The sequence below is a fragment of the Rhipicephalus sanguineus genome, chromosome 5 (assembly GCF_013339695.2).
Source record: "Rhipicephalus sanguineus isolate Rsan-2018 chromosome 5, BIME_Rsan_1.4, whole genome shotgun sequence".
Lineage (NCBI taxonomy): Eukaryota > Metazoa > Arthropoda > Arachnida > Ixodida > Ixodidae > Rhipicephalus > Rhipicephalus sanguineus.
The window spans coordinates 57,394,010-57,413,908 of record NC_051180.1 but is presented as its reverse complement, the minus strand read 5'-3'; the positions used below and the strand labels follow the sequence as shown (position 1 = coordinate 57,413,908).

General features: G+C 45.4%; 1 protein-coding gene across 1 annotated transcript in view; it reads left to right on the top strand.

The window, feature by feature from the left end:
• LOC119394669 (uncharacterized) overlaps window positions 1-19,899 on the top strand; it is a 112,750-nt gene that overhangs the window by 68,361 nt on the left and 24,490 nt on the right. Inside the window, 7 exon segments of the mRNA XM_049415943.1 lie at window positions 295-386; window positions 933-1,076; window positions 4,966-5,128; window positions 6,735-6,829; window positions 7,449-7,464; window positions 13,042-13,094; window positions 19,072-19,168. Coding sequence (XP_049271900.1) covers window positions 295-386; window positions 933-1,076; window positions 4,966-5,128; window positions 6,735-6,829; window positions 7,449-7,464; window positions 13,042-13,094; window positions 19,072-19,168 — 660 coding nt within the window.

Sequence of the window (19,899 nt, the reverse complement as noted above, 5' to 3'; positions counted from 1 at the left end):
AAATGCGGCCGCCGCGGCCGGGATTCGATTCCGCGACCTGCGGGTCCGTAGTCGAGCACCTTAACCACTCGAACACCGTGGCGGGTGCAGAAGTTCTGGGGAAATGAAAGCTTGAAGAGACGACAGATTCGTGAACAGCGGCGTCGCTGGCTCCAGCGACACTCAATGTTCACGATTTTTTCGTCTCATGAATTGGTAGTGCAGCTTTAAAACGGAGATTATCCTTTTTTTCGCATTGTAGGTCCCATAATTTAGGTGAACCATTGTTGAAAACATTACTAATATATATTTCAGGGCCCCGAACCGAGTCTAGATGCCATATCAAAGTTAAAGTACCTGCACTGTGTTGTGTCAGAGACTCTTCGCCTGTATCCACCGGCAGCTAGGTAAGTGTTTCTTACAATAATACGTGCGCTTGACTATAGCCCACCTCGTGTCTTTTTGAAATATTGCTCCTCCTATGCTACTAGGCTTCCTTGCATGGCGCCTGCAGCAATATGAAACCACGGGGCACGAACGGCTGTGACATGGTGTCATTCTGTCGCAATTCACGCACATAAATACGCCCTGGGAGAAAAACGTAAACAGTTCAAACTTGCGGTGCATTCGCTCAAAACACTAATAGCTTTTGTTTAAACATTTCTAAAATTTAAAAGAAAGCCCGAAACAGCCAAACTTTTGTATGAGGGGGAAATCGAAATGAACTCTGCATATTGATCGCAGGTAGTAAATTATAGTATTCACACCTTAATAATAGTTTAACGCGAATTTATTGCGACTTTCTTACCCATAGGAAATGCATACTTGTCGCCTATGTGTTTCACGCGTTATCGAATGTGGTTCAGTTTACCAAATCAAGGCTACGTTAGAAAAAAAAAATGTGTCATCGGATGTTACCGTTATTTATTTGTGTTTTCGGCATACTACTATAGGCTCGAACGCTACGCGATCGTCGACTACGTGCTTGGTGAAACCGGCATCAGGGTTCCCAAAAACAGCTCCATCATCGTTCCCATATATGCCATGCACCGTGATCCTGCAGTGTTTACGGACCCGGAGAACTTCGTGCCGGAGAGGTAAGCGCCGAGTGAACGCGCAATGATCTTATCCTGTTTTTTCCGCCCGTACGCTAGATATACTAACATACAAGAGCCTTACCAGCTGTTTTGCTTTGGTAGCTTTCAAGTTTCTCTACAAGATGAAGAGTATGAAAGGTGCACTTAGTATCTGTGAATTATTAAGGCGAAAGTCTTAGACTCTATGACGTCATCATGATGTCACAGGTCGCAAAAATTGTAACGTCATGGTGTCACCATGACGTCACATCACGTGGCATCACATGACGACGTCATCGCATGACATCGCTGCTTGGCCAAAGGTTGGCCTCTCACGGAGGCACTGTGAAAACACGTGGCGTGCAGAAAACTTCCAATTTCTCCGATCCTGGTGGCAGTGCGAAATCACGTTGGGCGTAGTAAGCTTTCGAACGACATCAATGACATCGAGATGAGATGATGAAAAAGAAGAAGATGGCTTTCGCCGACCAGTCGTCTTAGTCAAATGCATAAGTTCAACTGTGAGTTTTAGTCTAGCGGGGTGATTATTTTTCTTGTCTTTAACGTTTCTGCTCGCGAGTATGGACTGATTTGTCATCCTTTTAACGTTTTAATCGATAACTCCTTGAAGGTATTCAGTTGGTGATATATAAGGCTCCGTTAGACATTATTTTGTGTTTGTTTACCATGGACAACCTTCAGATTATGAAAGCACTAGCTGTTACCCAACCGTATGAAGTTAAAAACAATCGGAAGCCGAACAAAACACCGGGGCAGTTATTTGTAGTTTTTCATGTCAATATTAAAGTGTAGTAATTGTAAAACAAATAAAAATGGATCATTTTGGACGGAAAGACAACTTGTCGCTGGTGAGGACCCAAATCACAACCTTCGCATGACAACGTCCGCTGGTCTAATAGCTGTGCTACGGCTGCGGTCCTTATCCCGCCTACATGCTTGGTCATTTCTGTACTTGGCACCTTTGGAGTGTTAGCCACTTGCAGCCGCTTTTTCAAGAGTAACGCGTCCTCTGCCACTCCCTTTTATTTTCTTTAGACTCCTACTGTACGCACTCACTTAATATTTACCGCTGGAGTACAAAAAAATTGAAATATTCGTAAGCTTTGCGATGGTTTAACAAAGACAAGTCGCCTCGTCGAAACGTTGGCCACAGAAACATCTAAGGCGAGTCTTGTAGAAATAGTGTGTTCCCGTTTTCACTTAAGGTGGCAGACGAATATCGATGCTTCTGGTATTGAAAGTTTCTTTTCGGGGTCTAGAACAGCCATGAATGATAGTGCTACATACTGTTGAAAACATTCCCTCGTCGGTTGAAAACGGACCCTGCATTTGTGAACGTGGTGTGTTGAGCACATTCCCTTGTGGCGACACACTGCGCACAAACCGGCGCAGCCTCCGCCTCGTCACTAGCTAGCCCGGCGTGACACGGCTACATGCTGCACCACGCCTCTGATAAGGGACAACGCCACCGCAGCGTCACCGGAGGCTTAAAGGCCAACTGCATCGAAATTTTGCACACCTCAAAAAGCCGATTTTGTAGGCAGTCTAGGCTGGAGATAATGCCACCTGCCAAATTTCACCTTCGAAGTGCAAGTGGTTACCTCAGAAAAAAAACCCGCCAACGATGCAATTTTTGATACCGAAACTAGAAAAACGACGCCATTACAGCTGACCGGAAGTGACGCAGACTGCAGCCCGAACTGCAGGCGAATCGTCTGCTCTGCGCTCCGAAGTATTCGTTTCGCGGCCGCGCCACAGAGTTTTCTTTTTAGATGGTAACGAAAAAGAACAAAGTATGTAAACATCCACCGTAAAGGAAACACGGATACATGCAATAAGAGCAGCGACAGGGGCTAGTTAGTTTCGAATCTTGGAAATTCGCGCTTTTTATCGTACGAGGACGGACCGAGTACGATAAAAAGACAAACACAGAGCACAAACACACTGCACTCTGTGTTTGTGTGTACTCAGTCCATCCTCGTACGATAAAAAGCGCGAATTTCCAAGACGAATACATGCCCATAAAGCTCTTCTCTAAGCAATGGCTCCCGCTTCGCACCTATCGTCTCGCCCTGCTGTCTTGGAGAACTCGCTGGTTCACAATAAATGATGCTGGTGCTTTACACATCGGGTATTCTCGCTTCGTTGATAGACTACAGGACGGTAAGACAGCGTTGTTTTCGATATCGATGCTCGATTTGGCACACTCCCATGTCTGCCGAAAGCGTCCCCACATTTCTGTAAACACTTGTCTGACTGCACCCAAAACTTTTACATTAAACCTAACATAGCACAATTTGTTTTCTTAAAATACGTTTACGTGCTTGAATTTCTTTGAACCGAGCACGACTACATTTCTGTCGAACCTTACTGATTTGACTATACTAGCAACTAGAAGCGAGCCGTTCAGCTTTTGGAGCTTTCATTACTCGCGCGTAGATGGCGCAGCTAGTCTAGCGCTTCGCGGGGCGTCGTTTTACCGGCTTTAATGTCTTTCGAATAGCGTTACGCTATAATGTAGCATGCGAAACACGCTGACACGAGCATTTTAGGCTATACTAAAGCTGTCTAATACGAATACATCTTGTCGCCGGTGCTTCTCCAAACACTGGTCGGAGCTTCCCGCTGTTGGGTTTGTAGTGGCTGAATATTGAAGGCACTTCGTCAGGATTCAACATTCTTTTCAGTTTCAACAGTATTTGGGCGTAAAGAGACCGCGGTCGTACATAAAGTCGTCGTCTTTGAAGTGCGCCGCGTAAAGTACCACGTTCTTCGATAGCTCCCATTCCTTTCACCTCACTTCGATAACCCGCAGCTATTGGAGCTTTACGTGTTTCGGAAAAGCGTGGAAGCTAGTCCCCTCCGTAGCATACGTGTTCCAGCAGCCTACGGCCCTGCATTTTGTCCTGCGAAATAGTTAACTTTTCTGAATTAGCCACGCGTAGAGGGGCGTGACGCAGAAAAGGAAGGGATGCGGCTGCAGAGAGTTCTGCTCCCGAGCGGCCGTGAACTGTGATTTACGTCATTTCCGTTTGTCTCCGATCTGCCCGGGCGCACCGCCAGGGCTCCGCGTCGTCTGTTAGATGACATTTAGAGCACCGATTATAAATAAATACGCGACCGCAAGATTTTTCATTGTGATTATCATTACTTACCCAACATATACAACGCATTCCGAGCGAATTCTGTCCAAGTCAAATTTCGTTGCAGTTGGCCTTTAAGTCACCGACGATGGCTATAAACCCAAGCTGCCAAGTTCGGAAGTTGTCACTCCTTCGCTAACCATACGAGTGCAGCGTCGGCATGCTCGCCCCACTGCTGCTGCTACGCTAATAAACAGTCGTTCTGTTTTATGTTGTGATGCGTCCTTCCATCGACACGGCATCCCACACCCTTATGTTTATTAGCTAATTAAATAGTATAAAACACTGGCTTTGGTTCATTGGTAATTGAAATGAAATTTGCTAAACTCTGTACGATGTCTGCAAAGTTGAAGAGCACGAGAGACGCAGACACAAGAAAACACGCACACACCGGACGAGCACTGCTCCTGTGTGTACGTGTTTTCTTGTGTCCGCATCTTTCGTGCTGTTCAACTTTGCAGATATCGCACCAACTTGGCCAAACGAAAGCACTTCTGTGCGATTGCTTTTCAACGTAGTACACTGCTTTACCAGCTTACGCTGTAATGAGTTACATAACTTTAGATGAGGAAGTTTCGCCTATGGTGTCTTCGCTGCACCTGCAGCCATTCCTAAGATGTAATTGTGCTGAAGTAAAACACTAATTACGAAACTGCATGAGCCCCTGGAAGTATCCGTACTTGCTGGCAGTAGTGCTGCCGAACATGCATTTTTGCTGTACCTTTTTTTCTTTTTTTATATGGCAGATTCAATGACGAGAACGTCAAGTCGATAAAGCCGTACACGTACCTTCCTTTCGGAGCTGGTCCTCGGAACTGCGTAGGGATGCGCCTGGCACTACAGTCCGTCAAACTGTGCTTGATTCACTCCCTCCATAACGTCCAGTTTGTGCGCACTGAGAAGACAAAGGTACGGAAGTACTCTGGAGTTCGCTGTGACAAGCTGCTAAAAAATATCTCTGTCGCAAACCTGTCGCAGTCATATATAAAATACAGTGAAAGAAAATCTGTACAAGGAGAAGCACTGTTTCCACTGGTCGTAAGCTGAAACTAAGCTTAATTAATCGCTTTAGAAAACATTGAAACAATGCAAGCTGAGAACTCAGTCTGTTGTTACAAAACTCTAGGCCTAGCCCAACTTTATGGAAGTGACTGTGTGTTAGTTTATTTTTCTTTCCGCATACAGTTTGCTGAGACGCTATGCAAATAAAGCACGCTGGTTCACGAAAATGGAATGGTAAAATATTGGCCCGCAATAAGATACCAAGAAATGAAATTGGATTTGAACATAGCACCTTTCAGTTATGCTCATTGTCGGAGCTCCACAGTGCCTAATGCATAGCCACACAATGCACATTGCCTAATGCATATTTAGTGTCGAGCTCGACATAAACGTTACTGCCCCGGATCTAGGCAAGAAATATGGCTGAATATTTTCACAACCGCCTATACGGTTTGCATAAGGGGCACGCAGTTATATTTGGTCCGATAAGTACAAATGTATTTTTGATGGAATTAGAAATCTAGTGGAGGGAACCTCCTTCCAGTCGTAGAGACTATTTGTGGTATGTGGAGACGACTACAATTTTGTAGTAACAATCCTAGTATTAAAGTTTCTACCTTAGTGACTTTGTGGACTTTAGGCATAAAGAAGGCTGCCGCCCGCAATACTGCTCTCGTGCTATGAGGTCAAGGCACCACGTGAACTTGACGCTGAATGCAGCGATAATAAAGTACCAAGAGCCCTAACTACGACCTCCCCCCCCCTCACACACACACACACACACACACACACACACACACACACACACACACACACACACACACACACACACACACACACACACACACACACACACACACACACACACACACACACACACACACACACACACACACACAAAGCGAGAGAGAGAGAGAGAGAGAGAGAGCACTGCCTGAGTGCGGCAATATCCAGCATCTAGCTTGCATTTTGTGTTTTTGTCTTTTTCAGTTGCCCCCCTCATCTTGTAAGCACAGAATAAATCATGCGGGTAGGCGTGCTTTTAATGGTTATAGCTCAGTAAATGAAAAAAATAAAATAAAATCACTTACTGTGAAAAACCAGCAGAATACGCTGATTGCACCATACGCATGGCCCTTCACCTAAAAATAAAACAAGAAGTGATTGCGTATGTGGGCGCACTATCACTTCTCCGAAAAATGATACTAAGCAAAATAACTCTGTAATTAGAGTCCCACCGTTTTATAAGAGCAGAAGAAACACCCGGACTATGTTTGGCGCAACGATTGTTAAGCGAGAAGAATGACATCTAGAGACTAAGCTTGTAAAAAATAATAGAACGACTGCGGCCTGCCTAGACGTCGTCGTCGAGAGTCACCGCCTCCCGGATCCGTCCTGGGTGGAGCCACCGACTTGATGGGGAGCCCTGGGGTTCCCATAATCATTTTCCTCAGGACTATGCAATAAAGTTCAGACCACGGTCACTGTCACATCTCTTCTGCCATGTTTGCAGGTCCCAGTGAAGATCAAGCTTGGTATCGGAGTGTTGACTGCTGAAGATTTTACGGTTGGTGTACGGAAAAGACCGACGCAGAACGTCAGCGACAAGTGATAAGAAAATGAGACGAACGTTTGATACGACCGACATCTGAAGCGCAGAAAAATCGCGTTTTGATAATAAAGAAGCTAAGATGACGGTGATGTGTCGATGCATTCGAGTTCCTGTATACAGCGTAATTGCAAAATACATTAATGCGTGATCGGTACCAAGCCTCTTCATTATCTAAAAGAGTACACTTAAACACGCGTATTGGCCGGGTCGGGTTTCGCTTCACTTCACTCAGTTTTCTTAAATACCTCTCGTTGAGGGTATTACGTAAGGGGTTTGTTTACAGACGTGAACTTCTTTGATTAGTGGCCACTATATATATATATATATATATATATATATATATATATATATATATATATATATATATATATATATATATATATAGTGGCCACAATCGACGAAACTATATGGTGATACTGCGACTTGCTTTCCTCCGCAGTATCATCCATGCACATGAAGAATATATTGTGAGAGTATATTCAAATTCTTGCAACTGGATAATATCTTCCTAGCATATGGAGATTCTGATATGCACGGCAGGTAACAGCATGCAGGCTTGTGTATCTAGGCCATGCCTTCACGTCTATATTGCGTATCTTATCTCTTCTCTTCCAGGAAGTGTGGTGTTCAGGTGGGGATGTTTAGCTATCAGCCAGGCCTTTCTGGCTCGTTGCAAAGTGTCCGTGCCAAGATAATCTTCGCGAGCCGATACGGTATTTGCTGAAAGGAGAGTACGCATATCACAGGAAAGGTACCAATACGCCGCCTTGTTGAGGCGTTCACGGTTCTGACAGTTAGCTCCGTGGGCAGGTCGCAAATCAGGCTGTTCGATGGGATTCCAACTTAACCTAGTCGACGTCGTCATCCTAAGTGTGACTGCTCTAATCCTGCTGTACATGTGAGTAACCCTGAAGCTTGCTTCCGGCATCCTTGACGCTTCTGTGTGCAGAAAACAAAAGTGCGCAGTTGTAAACAGGTTTTAGATTAGGCATGTTGGAAGGTATATTCAGAGCGTTAAAAGAAATAACGATTTTTTTTCAAAAGTGTTATCACAGGCTACTGTCGTCTCCCGACACGAACTAAACGTCGAGGAGGAAAAGCTATACCGCAGCTAAAGTTACATTGAAGTGAGTAACTAACGTAGAACTAGTTAATCTTACAATTATCGACTTGAGGGCCGTTGTTTAAATTGGAAAATTATAGGTCATAAATATTTACAGCATACCCACTTTTAGAAACCACAAGAATTGCCCGTAATGTGGAATATATCACCAGCGAACATTTTTTTTATATATTCGAATCAGTGCATCACCTTTTTCTCCACATTTTACTCAACATATCTCACAGAAACGCATAGGTACCTTGGTCTTATCGTTTTTCTAAAACAGTTATTGCAGGCAACGAAGTGCGTGAATAGTAAGTTATGGAGACATACGAGAGTAAGCACCAGTGATAACGAAACAAATACTGGAACGTGTCTAACACTAGCAAGAAAAAACGACGGTGCACGAAACAATTATCATGCTAAGTTGAATTACCTTCTCGAAAATGGCACTGGAAAGCTGACATAAGAGTGAACGTATTGGCCATATGCAGCTTGCTCAATACAAAGGAAGTTACACAAACGAAGTTAGAATAGTACACCTGCAAGAGTCATTTTTGTCCTAAACAGGTATGCTTCGAGGCACCGAAACTACTGGAAAAGTCAGAGGGTGGTACACGAAAAGTTTTCTTTAATATACGGTCCTGTGAGGAGACTTCTGTTAAAGGTAAACCAACTTTCATTCCTGACGCACGCAATTTTCGAAGTGTTCCTAAAGTGTTCCGTGAAGCGCATGATCTGGAGATCCGTAGGAAGTTTCAGCTATATGAATATTGTTTCCCTCAAAAGCCTATTTCTTCTAGTCATCAGAGCTTTATGTTTTACAGCGAAAGCTGTTATGAGATCATTTCACTGGCCGTTTTTGGTGCCGTAGTTGTCCGCCGCCGCCGCCGCCGCCGGTGTCCGTAACCAGTATCGCTCGAAATAAGAAAAAAATTCCAGGATGGAACGAGGTTCGAACCTGGGTCCTCTGCGTTGGAGCCCAGTATTCAACCTCTGAGCCATGCCGGTGCTTGAAACTGCTTTGCAAAAAGGTCCTATACAGGCTTCATGTCGGGAAGGAACCACATTAGCATATGCAATATAGCGTCGTAGGAGAGTAAAATAACCACCAAGCGTCGCACAACGCGAATTCTGTAACCAGGCGTCACACAATGCGAATTGCGCAACGAATAGGTTGTTGAATGCTTCCAACCCATTACAAAGGGCTCTGCCATAATTCTTCATCGTCATCAGGCATAGCATCAACAAAGTGCGCATAATGCCTTATATGCGTTTAGCAGGTACCAACGCTCTCCGTAGAATGACGATAAATGGCACAGTGCTTGCTGCCCTACTTCTCAAAAATTACAATGATTTATAGCGTAGTTGGTTCTTCGCAAGTGCACTTGTATTGGTTGCCAAGGATAAGGAAGCCCATAAGCGCATGATCCACTTCCTCGGGGTCTCAATAAAATTACAATGATTTATAGCGTAGTGGGTTCCTCGCAAGTGCACTTGTATTGGTGGCCAAGGGAGCCCATAGGCGCATGATCCATTTCCTTGGGGTCTCAGTAAAGTTCTTCGCCCCCCCCCCCCCCGTCTCTCTCCCACGTCAACGTATGTTATACAGCATGACGGGAGAGGGAAATAGTGACCGGGCATCACCCAATGCAAATTACATAACTGGTGGGCCGTTTAGAGATTCCAACCCATTACAGAGGGCTGAGCCATAATTCTTCATCGTCATCAGTCGTCGCGTCAACAAAGTGCACATAATGCCTTACAGACGTGTAGCTGGTTTCTCGCTTCTCCGCACAATGAAGAATAATGGCTTAGTAGGTGATTCCCAATTTCATAAAAATTGTGATTGATGGCGTAGTGGGTACCTTTCTAGTGTACTTGTTTTGTAGCCCCAAGAGAGCTTGACGGGCTCTAGAAACGCCGCTCTTCCAGCTTTCGCTGTGACTGTGCTGCGGTTTCAGCGCAGGCCTGGCCATATTTTTTTTGGCGACTTGGCGCACATCGCACTATGCCATTTTTCTATGCGGAGGAGGACATCTATTGTGCTTGCTAGTGCATAAACTAGTGCGATAAACTTCAGTGCAGTATCAACAACATGTTGCACCGAAAGTGAAAAAAAAAATCAATTATATCTGTATATACTCAGCTGCACCTTTTCTGTCATGCCTTGACCACAGACTGATATGGGTAGCAGTCACTTTGGAATGTCATCCAGAAACGTCGTCAAGAATGAAGGCGACGAAGGCAGTGTTAAAGTTTTTAAGGACAACAGACCTGTACAAATCATAGTTTCTTACAATAATTATTAGAAAGAACTCTGACGTTGCGCTCATTCAGCCACTATGGGAATGATGGGTAGTACATGGATTTGCCTAATCTTCGTGCTTGCGGTTTCGAACGCACTTGTGGCTTTGTTTTTTTGTTGTGTTTTGGCGTTTGTTTCGGATAAAGGAATTGATTGTTGTGAACTTTGTGAGCCGACTTGAATTGGTGAGCCTAAAGAAGTCAAGGTGGTGAAGTGGAACTGCTGAACGTTGGTTGAACTTCGTCTTGCTATAGCGGCTGCAGGCTACACGGAGCCAAATGGAGCCGAAAGAGAGAAGCTTAGACAAATCCATGTAACAGCCATCACTCCCATGTTGGCTGAAGCGCCATGCGTTGCAGCTCCCATAGACACTAGCGCCAGAGTTCCCTCTAGTGCATGGATTCTCAAACTGGGTTCCGCGGGACCAAGAGGTTCGGTGAATGACACCGTAGGGTTCCGCGAGCGGCCACAACGAATGTAACCCGCTCCCGTTTTACACCCGTTATCAACTAATTTAATTATTTAGACACGGAAATTTGCATTGCATTTTGCATTTAACGAAGTTGTCACATGCCGCATCCGCACATCGGGTGCCTGCGAGTAGCGAGAGGCCCGCGTGGTAGCAGCACTAAAGACTCGTAGTGTAGTACGTGCCATAAAACTTGCACGATTTGCAGACCCGTGGTGACAGAACGCGCGGAGCGCTGGTAATTCATGCTCTTGAGCATTCAAACCCGTTGAAACGACATTAACGGGCACCTCACCGCTTTATTCGTGACTCATGGCACGTCGGCGTTCACGTGGCACAGTTTTCATGCACGGTGATCCGCCACTGCTCCTATATCGGTTTTGTAATCAAAACGCGCAATGAGCACTTCGATACTAGTAAAAGGCGTCGCTTCGTGCCGGCTGTGGGCTACAGGAACGTTTACTTTACGACCGGTGTATCGGTCGACGGCCGTTTCGCTGTGCAACTGTCATGCATCCTTTTTTGTTTTGCAAAAAATAAAACAGGCCTCTGTACATCCGGCGTTTCGCTTGCGTGAACCCATTATACTTACGGTGCGCGGTGCCTGAAGCATGCAGGTTATTGTCGGCGGGCGCTTTAATCGACTCGCCAAGCTGCGCAGGGGGATGGGGGGGTGGGGGTGGGGATCGCAAGTCCATGTATTATCGGGAGTTCTGCATAAACGGCGATGACCTTGGATATTAAAGAAAAGAGAACAAGCCAACGCAGGCAGTGTTAATACTGTGGTGGCACACGGTAGGGAGGCGTTCTTACCTCCACCCCGCTTTCGATTGTCTTCATGCTCGAGAAAAAGTTAGTGGTTGCCCGGCACTCTGGAAAAGCCATTGGGGTTCCCCAAGGCCAGAAAGCTTGAGAACCCTGGCTCTAGTTATTATTAGGAAACTCTATGGCACAAGTAACCGTAAACTAATGGTGATGTCCATAGCACAGAGGACATACAGACTGGGACGTCGTGTGTGTGCTACCTGTTTCTCTTTCTATCCACTTCTAACTTTCAAGCTGCCCTTTCAATCTCCCCATTGTAGGGTTATTCCAAACCAATGTTCTAAACTAGTTAACATCCCTGCCTTTCCCGTCTCTCCCGTTTTCCAACCTTCCTTCTGTTACGCGACATTGAAGTAACACTCAATTACAGTTGACTACTACTTCAAAAACGTTTTGTTCTAATAAAAGCGTTTAGAGCGCTAAAAATCCAAGAACCCAGCCTTTAAGGACACATACACCAGAAGAGAAGTTTTGACGACACACACACGTGAAAGATTGTGTACGTGTCTTTAAAGGCTGGGTTCGTCGATTTTTCAAGCTATGCACACACAAGCCCAACACATGACTTCTGCGTTTAGAGCACTACACTAATAGCTTTAGTACATCTTAGCGAGTTTTTACTCAAAAACTAAATACAAATTCGTTTTACAACAATATTTAATTCAAACGAGTCGAATGATGCAGAGCTCATTTAACTTACATATGGCAATATCACAATATACACATGCTCATTATGTGAAATAAAAAGATCCGCCACTCTTTTTTTAGGGGCGAAGCTCCTTAAGGCGGCACCCGTTCGTCCCTCGTAGTCGTAGTCGTAGTAGTCGTAGTGCGTAACCAGTCTTACGCTTTGACCTCCAAGGTGGTGCCGGTGGGAGATTTTTCCTGTGCGTTGTTGAAGAATAAAAAATTCGCAGCGTGCGCGTTAACTAAAAGCCGAATTCTTCTGTCTCTCATTCCCCATTAGCATCCATTGGCATGTTCCAGTAGGAAACGTTAGTAGAAGTAGAAGTGTAAGTGTTAGCTAAAAGCCGACTTCTTCTGTCTCTCATTCCCATTAGCAGCCATTGTTTACCTCCAAGGTAGTGCCTGGTGAGATTTCTCCTGTGCGTGATTAAACAATAAAAATTTTCTTCAAAACCCCATTGATTGATGAAATAAACCAACGAAAGACGCCAGATGTTTTGTAAAAGCAAAACGAAAGAACGCCAGATGTTTCTAAAGCAAAACGAAAAGACGCCAGCTGCTTAACGAAAGACGCCAGATGTTTTCTAAAGCAATGGTTTTCTAAACAATGAAAATTCACAGCGTACATGTAAAATTAAAGTGAGCTGCAAGCCGTCATAACTCATGGAACCTTTAGTATAAACGCGCGCGATCTCACGTCGGTGATGATGTACTGGGCAGAATTCACGGAGGATTCACGGTTTCATCATCATCATCATTTCACTTCATCATCATTCACTCCGTGGATATGCTGTTTTCTTTTTTGTGTTTCTTACAGCCCGTCTGCCTTAGTGATCAGGAAAGGTACCAGAAATACGGACGACTGTTTGGGTAAGCGTTGATCAACTTTGTCTCTGCAGAACAACACATCTCACGTGCCCCCTTCCAAATAAAATAGAAGATGGCTGCTTGCCGACAATTAAGGCAGCGGTTACTCGTATAGGTGTTGGCATAAACGGAGTCGTTTTCTGTGTACAACTAATATTTTAGTGACATTGGGACACCGTCCAACCGTCTTTTTCTGTTAAGACATGGATCGGCGAACCGTCTTTTGCTGAGGATTCGATGCATGGATTGGTTCGCTTCCCATGCACGGTAAGCATGAGAAGCGAACGAATCGGATACTCGGGCGGAGCACTCATCCACCGCTTTAGTGTTCTGAGAGTTCTGCACAACTAAGCCTCCTTTACTTCTGCGCGCTCCACGAGTCAGGTTAGCCGGGTAAATAATAAATTGTCTCAGAGCAGGCAAATCTCTTTGTTTTCCAAGAAGGAGAAAATGATTTCCGGTAAACAGAAAGCGCGTTTGATGGGGGCCTTCAGAAAATATTGCTGGTTCCCGTCCGAGCTCGCGTTGGTGGTGGCGCAGGTTAGATTTGACGCAGAGAGGAACAGATCCAGGATGGAATAGTTATGCGTCATGCCACGCTTGCATTATGTGAATAGCGCAACACTGTGATAGTCACAGTGCTGTGTCCCACAAAAGCAAGCGACACGCGAAGGACAACGTCAGCGGCGAGAACAGTCCGCGGTCATTAAAAAAAAAAAAACGTGGATGACGCTTGAGCTTCGCCTTCAGGAGTAGAACGCGATGGCGTGATCGGGCTCCGTTCGCATCACATTAAATCATGCCGCAAGAAAAGAAACGTTTGTGGGCGTAAAATTGGTCGTTTCACACTGTAGCATAATGTCTACTGGATGTACAGTTGTTAAGTGCCCACTACGCCATAATTCGTCCTTTCGCAAATTGGCGAAGTAACCACTACTCGTCCGTAAGGTACCACGCGTAGCTGTGCAGCTGCACTATTTTTAATGGGTGAGCAGCTTTAAACCAGCTACGCATTGCGCAATACACTTGTTTTTACGCCTGTTGCGATTCTACGATTCTGCCACGCAATATTACATGCGTTATGAAGACTCCACCCACTACATCACGTTCTTAAAGCCTTTTTTATAACGCAGTTTCAAGTACTGGCGTGATTCCGTCAGGAACCAAGTTAGGGTTGAGCCCCAGGCTTTCCTAAATGAGTTTTAGGAATGCAACTACTCATACGTGTGTAGACTATCTTGACATTGCTGCAGTCGTGTCTGTTATCGTATTGAGTTTCTGCTGTTGATGCTTGTGCCGTGTTAAGTAACCGGTAATAAAGGAAAAAAAAAACAAACAAAAAACTGGCGGGACTCCGTGGTAGGACACCTGCTTGCCACACAGAAGTTTCGGGTTCCATTCTCACTCGGGGCGAAAATTTTATAATATTTATTTATTTGCATCTATCTCGAATTTTCGCTCACAGACAACGCTGATATTTCGTTCACAACCAACGACGCCGGCATCGACACCGGCACCGGAATTTCTGCGAAACGAGCTCTTCAACGCTATTGCATTAAAATGCGACGTATCCCGGTCAAATGCGTAGGCTTAGCCGTACATTTCAACGTAATCACTGGTGCTGCGCGCGTTCCAGAATGTGCACAACTTTCTGCGTCGCGCATGCAATCATCTGATCTCAAACATTTTTTCACTTTAGAATCAATGACATTCCAGAAACTTCTAACACATGATGGAACGTCCCGCTGCGGGCGATAACAATGCAGTGGTTAATAGCCAGGACCAAGCGGTCGTCACAAAAAGATAAACATGCACACGTTGGAGGGCACGGGGCTTCGGCTTTCACCCTCCAAATCGGAGTTGCTTCTCTACAGACCTGTTAGGCGTGGGAGGAGGCCCCACTCACCGCTTGATCAGGTACAGATTGCGCTAACCACAAGGGACGGGCAAGCGATTCCCAGAGTGAACTGCATTCGAATATTAGGTTTCCTTCTTGAATGCAACGGCCGAAACACACAGGTTTTGGCCCGCATCACCTCCAAGACGGAGAACATGATTCGGCTTATTTTACGGGTTTCAAACCGCAGGGGAGGGCTGAGGGAAAGTAATCTCCTTCGGCTCTACCACGCGTTCCTCATGAGCCATATTATTTACGTCGCATCATCTCTAAATTGGTCTAAACGCGAGGAGGATAAACTCGACACTTTAATGCGGAAAAGTATTAAAAGGGTGCTAGGACTCCCCATGAGTACCGGCACGGACAGGCTCATGAACCTGGGCATGCACAACACCCTCTCGGAGGTGATTGAGGCACAGCAACTAGCTCAGGTCGCGCGGCTCTCCTCCACCAAGGCTGGGCAGCGTCTCCTACAGTCGCTTGGATGTCATCATACGGGCAGTGTGGAACAGAAGATATTTTTATCACAAACAATGAAGGGTACTTATGAGGTGGAACCCTTCCCGCGTAATGTACATCCACGGTACAATGTTGGCCGGCGAACGGCACGGGCCAAGTCTCTGCTTGACTTCGTAGGTAAATCCCCGGGAAAGGTGGCTTTCGTCGATGCGGCACAGTATGGCCGCTCGGACAGCTTTGCGGCCGTGGTTGTTGATCATCGCGGTTGCGTACTAAACTCAGCTTCCGTTAGGAAGGTGTCTGTCTCCGTAGCAGAGCAGGTAGCGATAGCTCTAGCTATGAAGGACCCTTCGCGTCCTGAGATATTCACCGACTCTAGGGCTGCCCTCCGGGCCTTCGCTTCGGGTGTGGTCTCAAGAGAGGCTGCCGCTATTCTCAGTTCGAGGGCTGTAGGAGGCTTTCACACAATTACCTGGTTCCCGGCCCACATGGGCTCAGGGGTTCATCCGACAGTTCCCAACGTCAACGAACTTGCCCATAACCGTGCGCGAGAAATCACGTGCCGCGGCGGTGCGGGCGGGTCCGGAGGCGGCTTCACGGAGAGCTTCAGGGATCCACTTGGCACCTTCAACGAAGTTACTTCGCACTATAAACTGTCAAGGCGGCGATACCCCCTCCCGCATTCCAAGCTTACTAGGCCGCAGTCGTCGGTTCTCCGGATGCTGCAGGCAGGTTCCTTCCCGTCTCGCAGCACGTTTAGCCACTTTGCTGAAGGCATAAATCCAGGATGTCCTGGCTGTGGGGCGGATGATTGCACACTCGATCATATGCTCTGGCAGTGCCCGGCGTTACTCAGCGCAAAGTTCAGCACAGAAGAGGACTGGGAGAGGGCTCTTAAAAGCAACGAGCTCTCAGTCCAGCTGTCGGCAGTCCAGGAGGCCTGCGAACGGGCGGAGGGCCACGGTCTTCCAGTACCGGCGTGGGCGCGGCCAGCAACTGCGGCGGACCCCCCTTCGGGGGTTGTCTAATCGGGGTTCTCCAGGACCAAATAAAGTTCATTTCATCATCATACGTTGCAGAGATTTTGTGTGAACGCAAACAACGCACATGCATTCTAAGTCCTTGGGCCACTAGAGACGACAAAACGCAGCCACGTACCGTGTTTCGAATGCATTATTATAGGATATACAAAATCCAGGATTCACCGCCGATATGCAACCAGTAAAAGAATGTTGGATAAGGGCTATAGCGGTAACAATTAGCAAAAAAGGACGAGTCGCAGATGGAGATAAGAGTTGGTGTGTCTGTACCTGCCTTCGTCCGTGTTGCTTATCATAACCAGAGTATTGAGGGACTCTGTCATAATCTTCAAGTGTAATGGAGCAACAAGCAGCCGAAACCACTGCCATTCGATGTTAAATCTGTGTTTGATTTTGTTCAAAAGAAAGCCAATTGTTATGCAAGAATAGAGGACTATCCGGCGCCCCGCATTGGCACCAATCTCTCTTTATATTCATTTAATAAAAATAAACAAAAAAACCAGGAGTTTAAACCGTAGAAATTGCTCCCAACCATGCATCTATAGGGTGTTTCCCTCGACCAATATTCGAGCAAGAGATCATGCCGAAAAAGCTCAGCCATATCCACAATACGCTATGGCGATAAAATCTTGTTGTGTCACGTGCTTTAGCAATTTGCTGAAAGAGGTGAAACATGGTTCTACGAAAACAAAAATGCAAAAGTCATCTTCTTGTCAAGTTGGCATAACTGCTCAATACGTATGTAAGAATTTTTCATCGTCTTCGGCAACATCGCAGTGTTTTGCTACTCGGAAAGGTTTGCAAACAAAAATTTTTTATTCCAAACTTTCTTCGAAAAACTGTTATGATAAAAATTTGGTAAATTGGTCGTCTTGTGCTGGAAAGATTGTTTTTATTGTACTTTTTTACGCTTCTGATCTAGAGCTGTACTCTACAGTAAAAACTATGTTGTGCACGATACATTTCTGGAGTTTTCTTCATAAATATCACAAAGATATCAAAACGTCGGTTGTGGCCGAATTTCAACCGCCACATTGGGCGATAGAGTGGTTCATTTTCAATGCATTTCCGTATGCACTGCTGTGCAGGCCTAGGAATAATTTTTTGGTCGTATGTTCTTCGACGTGCATGCTGATTTATTTGGCTATCCGACCGACGTGCTTGCTTTTTTTCAATCTCATTATTAGGCCTACAATATCATCTAATCGCATTCGTAAGTTTAAAGCAAATGACCTAACTAGTTACAACTAACACGTTATGACGTTTGATAAGGCAGGAAGCGGTGTTATAAGATTATTTTCCTTACATGCAACGAGATTTATGAGACAAAAAAAATTTAAAACTGACCAACTTTGGGCCGTCCGGCAAGCCGAGGATGCCACCCGGGTCCAAGGGCTTCAAGCCGTCACCTGACGCCATCATTAGCGACGGAGAGCGGGACGGGACAGGGGTTACTTCCCTCTTCCCCCCGCCTCGCCCGGACTTTTAATAAAGTTTATTCACTCACTCGCTCAATATTCGTAGCTGCACATGCACCCATGGTGCGTTGTTTCAAGGAAATATAGTTTTTTAACGCGATAGCGTTAGAGAGCTCGTATAGCAGAAATTCCGCCGTCGGCGTCGGCGCCGGCACCGTTGGTTGTGAGCGAAAAATCATCATCTTGTCCGTGACCGAAAAATCGAAAAAGCTGCAAATAAAATAAATAATAAAAATGTTGGGTCCGAGTGAAAATCGAACCCAGGCCGTCTGCGTGACAAGCAGGTGTTCTACCACACAGCCACGCCTCTTTTTTTTGTCTTTATTGCAGGGCTTCAGTTTTCAACCGTGAGAAGAGAGTACATCCTCTCTACAATTGTTTCATGTGCAACAGCAATTCCATGCGAGGTACCCAATCGGGTACATCCTTTTGCATTTTTTGCAAGTCAAGAAACGAAGTCAGCGTCTCAGAAAAGTAATCTATGGCTCGCCGAGCATCAACATCAGCGTTACGTACAGCCATTCGGGACCTCCAAATGCTGTAAAGCGCCATTAACATTGTGATAAAGATTTCCCATTGGACGCACAGGGCATAAGGTATTTGATGATTGAAAATGATGATGGATTTCCTTATGATATCACAGCCACGCCTCTGCTTAGAGCTGCACTGAAAGTAACTTTGATGCTTTCCAAAAATACGCGTCCTGTATACAGGTGTCACAGTACGAGATGTAATATGGCAGTAATATTGCGTGGTACAAGCGTACATTGCCATCGGGCGTCACACCACGTCAATATCATAAAGACTTGGTGGTTTAAAGACAGCCACCCATTACAAAAGGCACACACATTACTGCACGTATTCCCTTAAGACCTCGTAGTGGGTGCATCGCAGCTTCCAAAAAGGTTCTCGCGCATAATTGCTCCTGGTTTAAAGCATGCTACCCATTACATAAGGCACACACCTTATTGCGCGCATTCTGTTAAACACTCGCAGTGTTCGAAGTGCGCACTAGGGGCAGGATATTTCTATCGCGTTCAACTCTTAAAGGCGAAGCTTAAGCGTCCCCCAATTTCTTTTGTTGTTTTCTTTTTAATTTCCTGCAGTGCCTATGAGAGCGGAAAGCCCTGCCTCTTCCTCGGCGAGCCTGATTTGATAAAAGAGGTTCTGGTGAAGGACTTCCAGCAGCTTCCGAATAGGACAGTATGCTATTTTCATTCACTACTACATTATTTAACTCCCAACAATATATATTCTAGTACTCGTGAACGTACAAAGCCTAAATCACTTGCTGCTTTAACAATGTTACACGAACATGACATGTACTGCATTAACACCACTATAGGTCCGGTAATTCCCATGTCCTCTTAGTGTTGACAGACGACAGCCATAAAACTGGAAATACGATAAAGAAGTCCTTAAATGACTTCAGAAATAATCCCTGTAATGTTCGAACGTAGAAGAATTGTTAGAAAACCAAATGTGTGCTACTACTGCAACTTTTCGTTTGGACGAACATGAGATAATTGAGACAGCTGAATTTTTCGTAAGACATTCCAGATCGCAAGCTTTCTTGCGACTACTTTAGTGACTCCTCCGTTCCCTTCAAATCACTGTGAATTACTGCCTATCGTGAGAAGCCGAACTTGTATCGTGTTTCGGTTAATTTAAAGAAAAAAAAAACTAGAAGTGCATACATAAAGCGAAATGGTCCTCTCATTAATAACAGTGATACCAGTTAGCACTTTCTGATTTGAATATTTTTGCGCAACACAGACAAATAGCGTAGGCACGAGGCATTCTCAACGCCTGGCTCTTCATAACTAATTAATGACACATCACAAAACAGTAAGTTTTATATAGAGGATATGTAGCCAGCTTCTGTCACTGTTTCCGAAAATTGCAGTATTTCATTTACGCAATAAATCGAAATG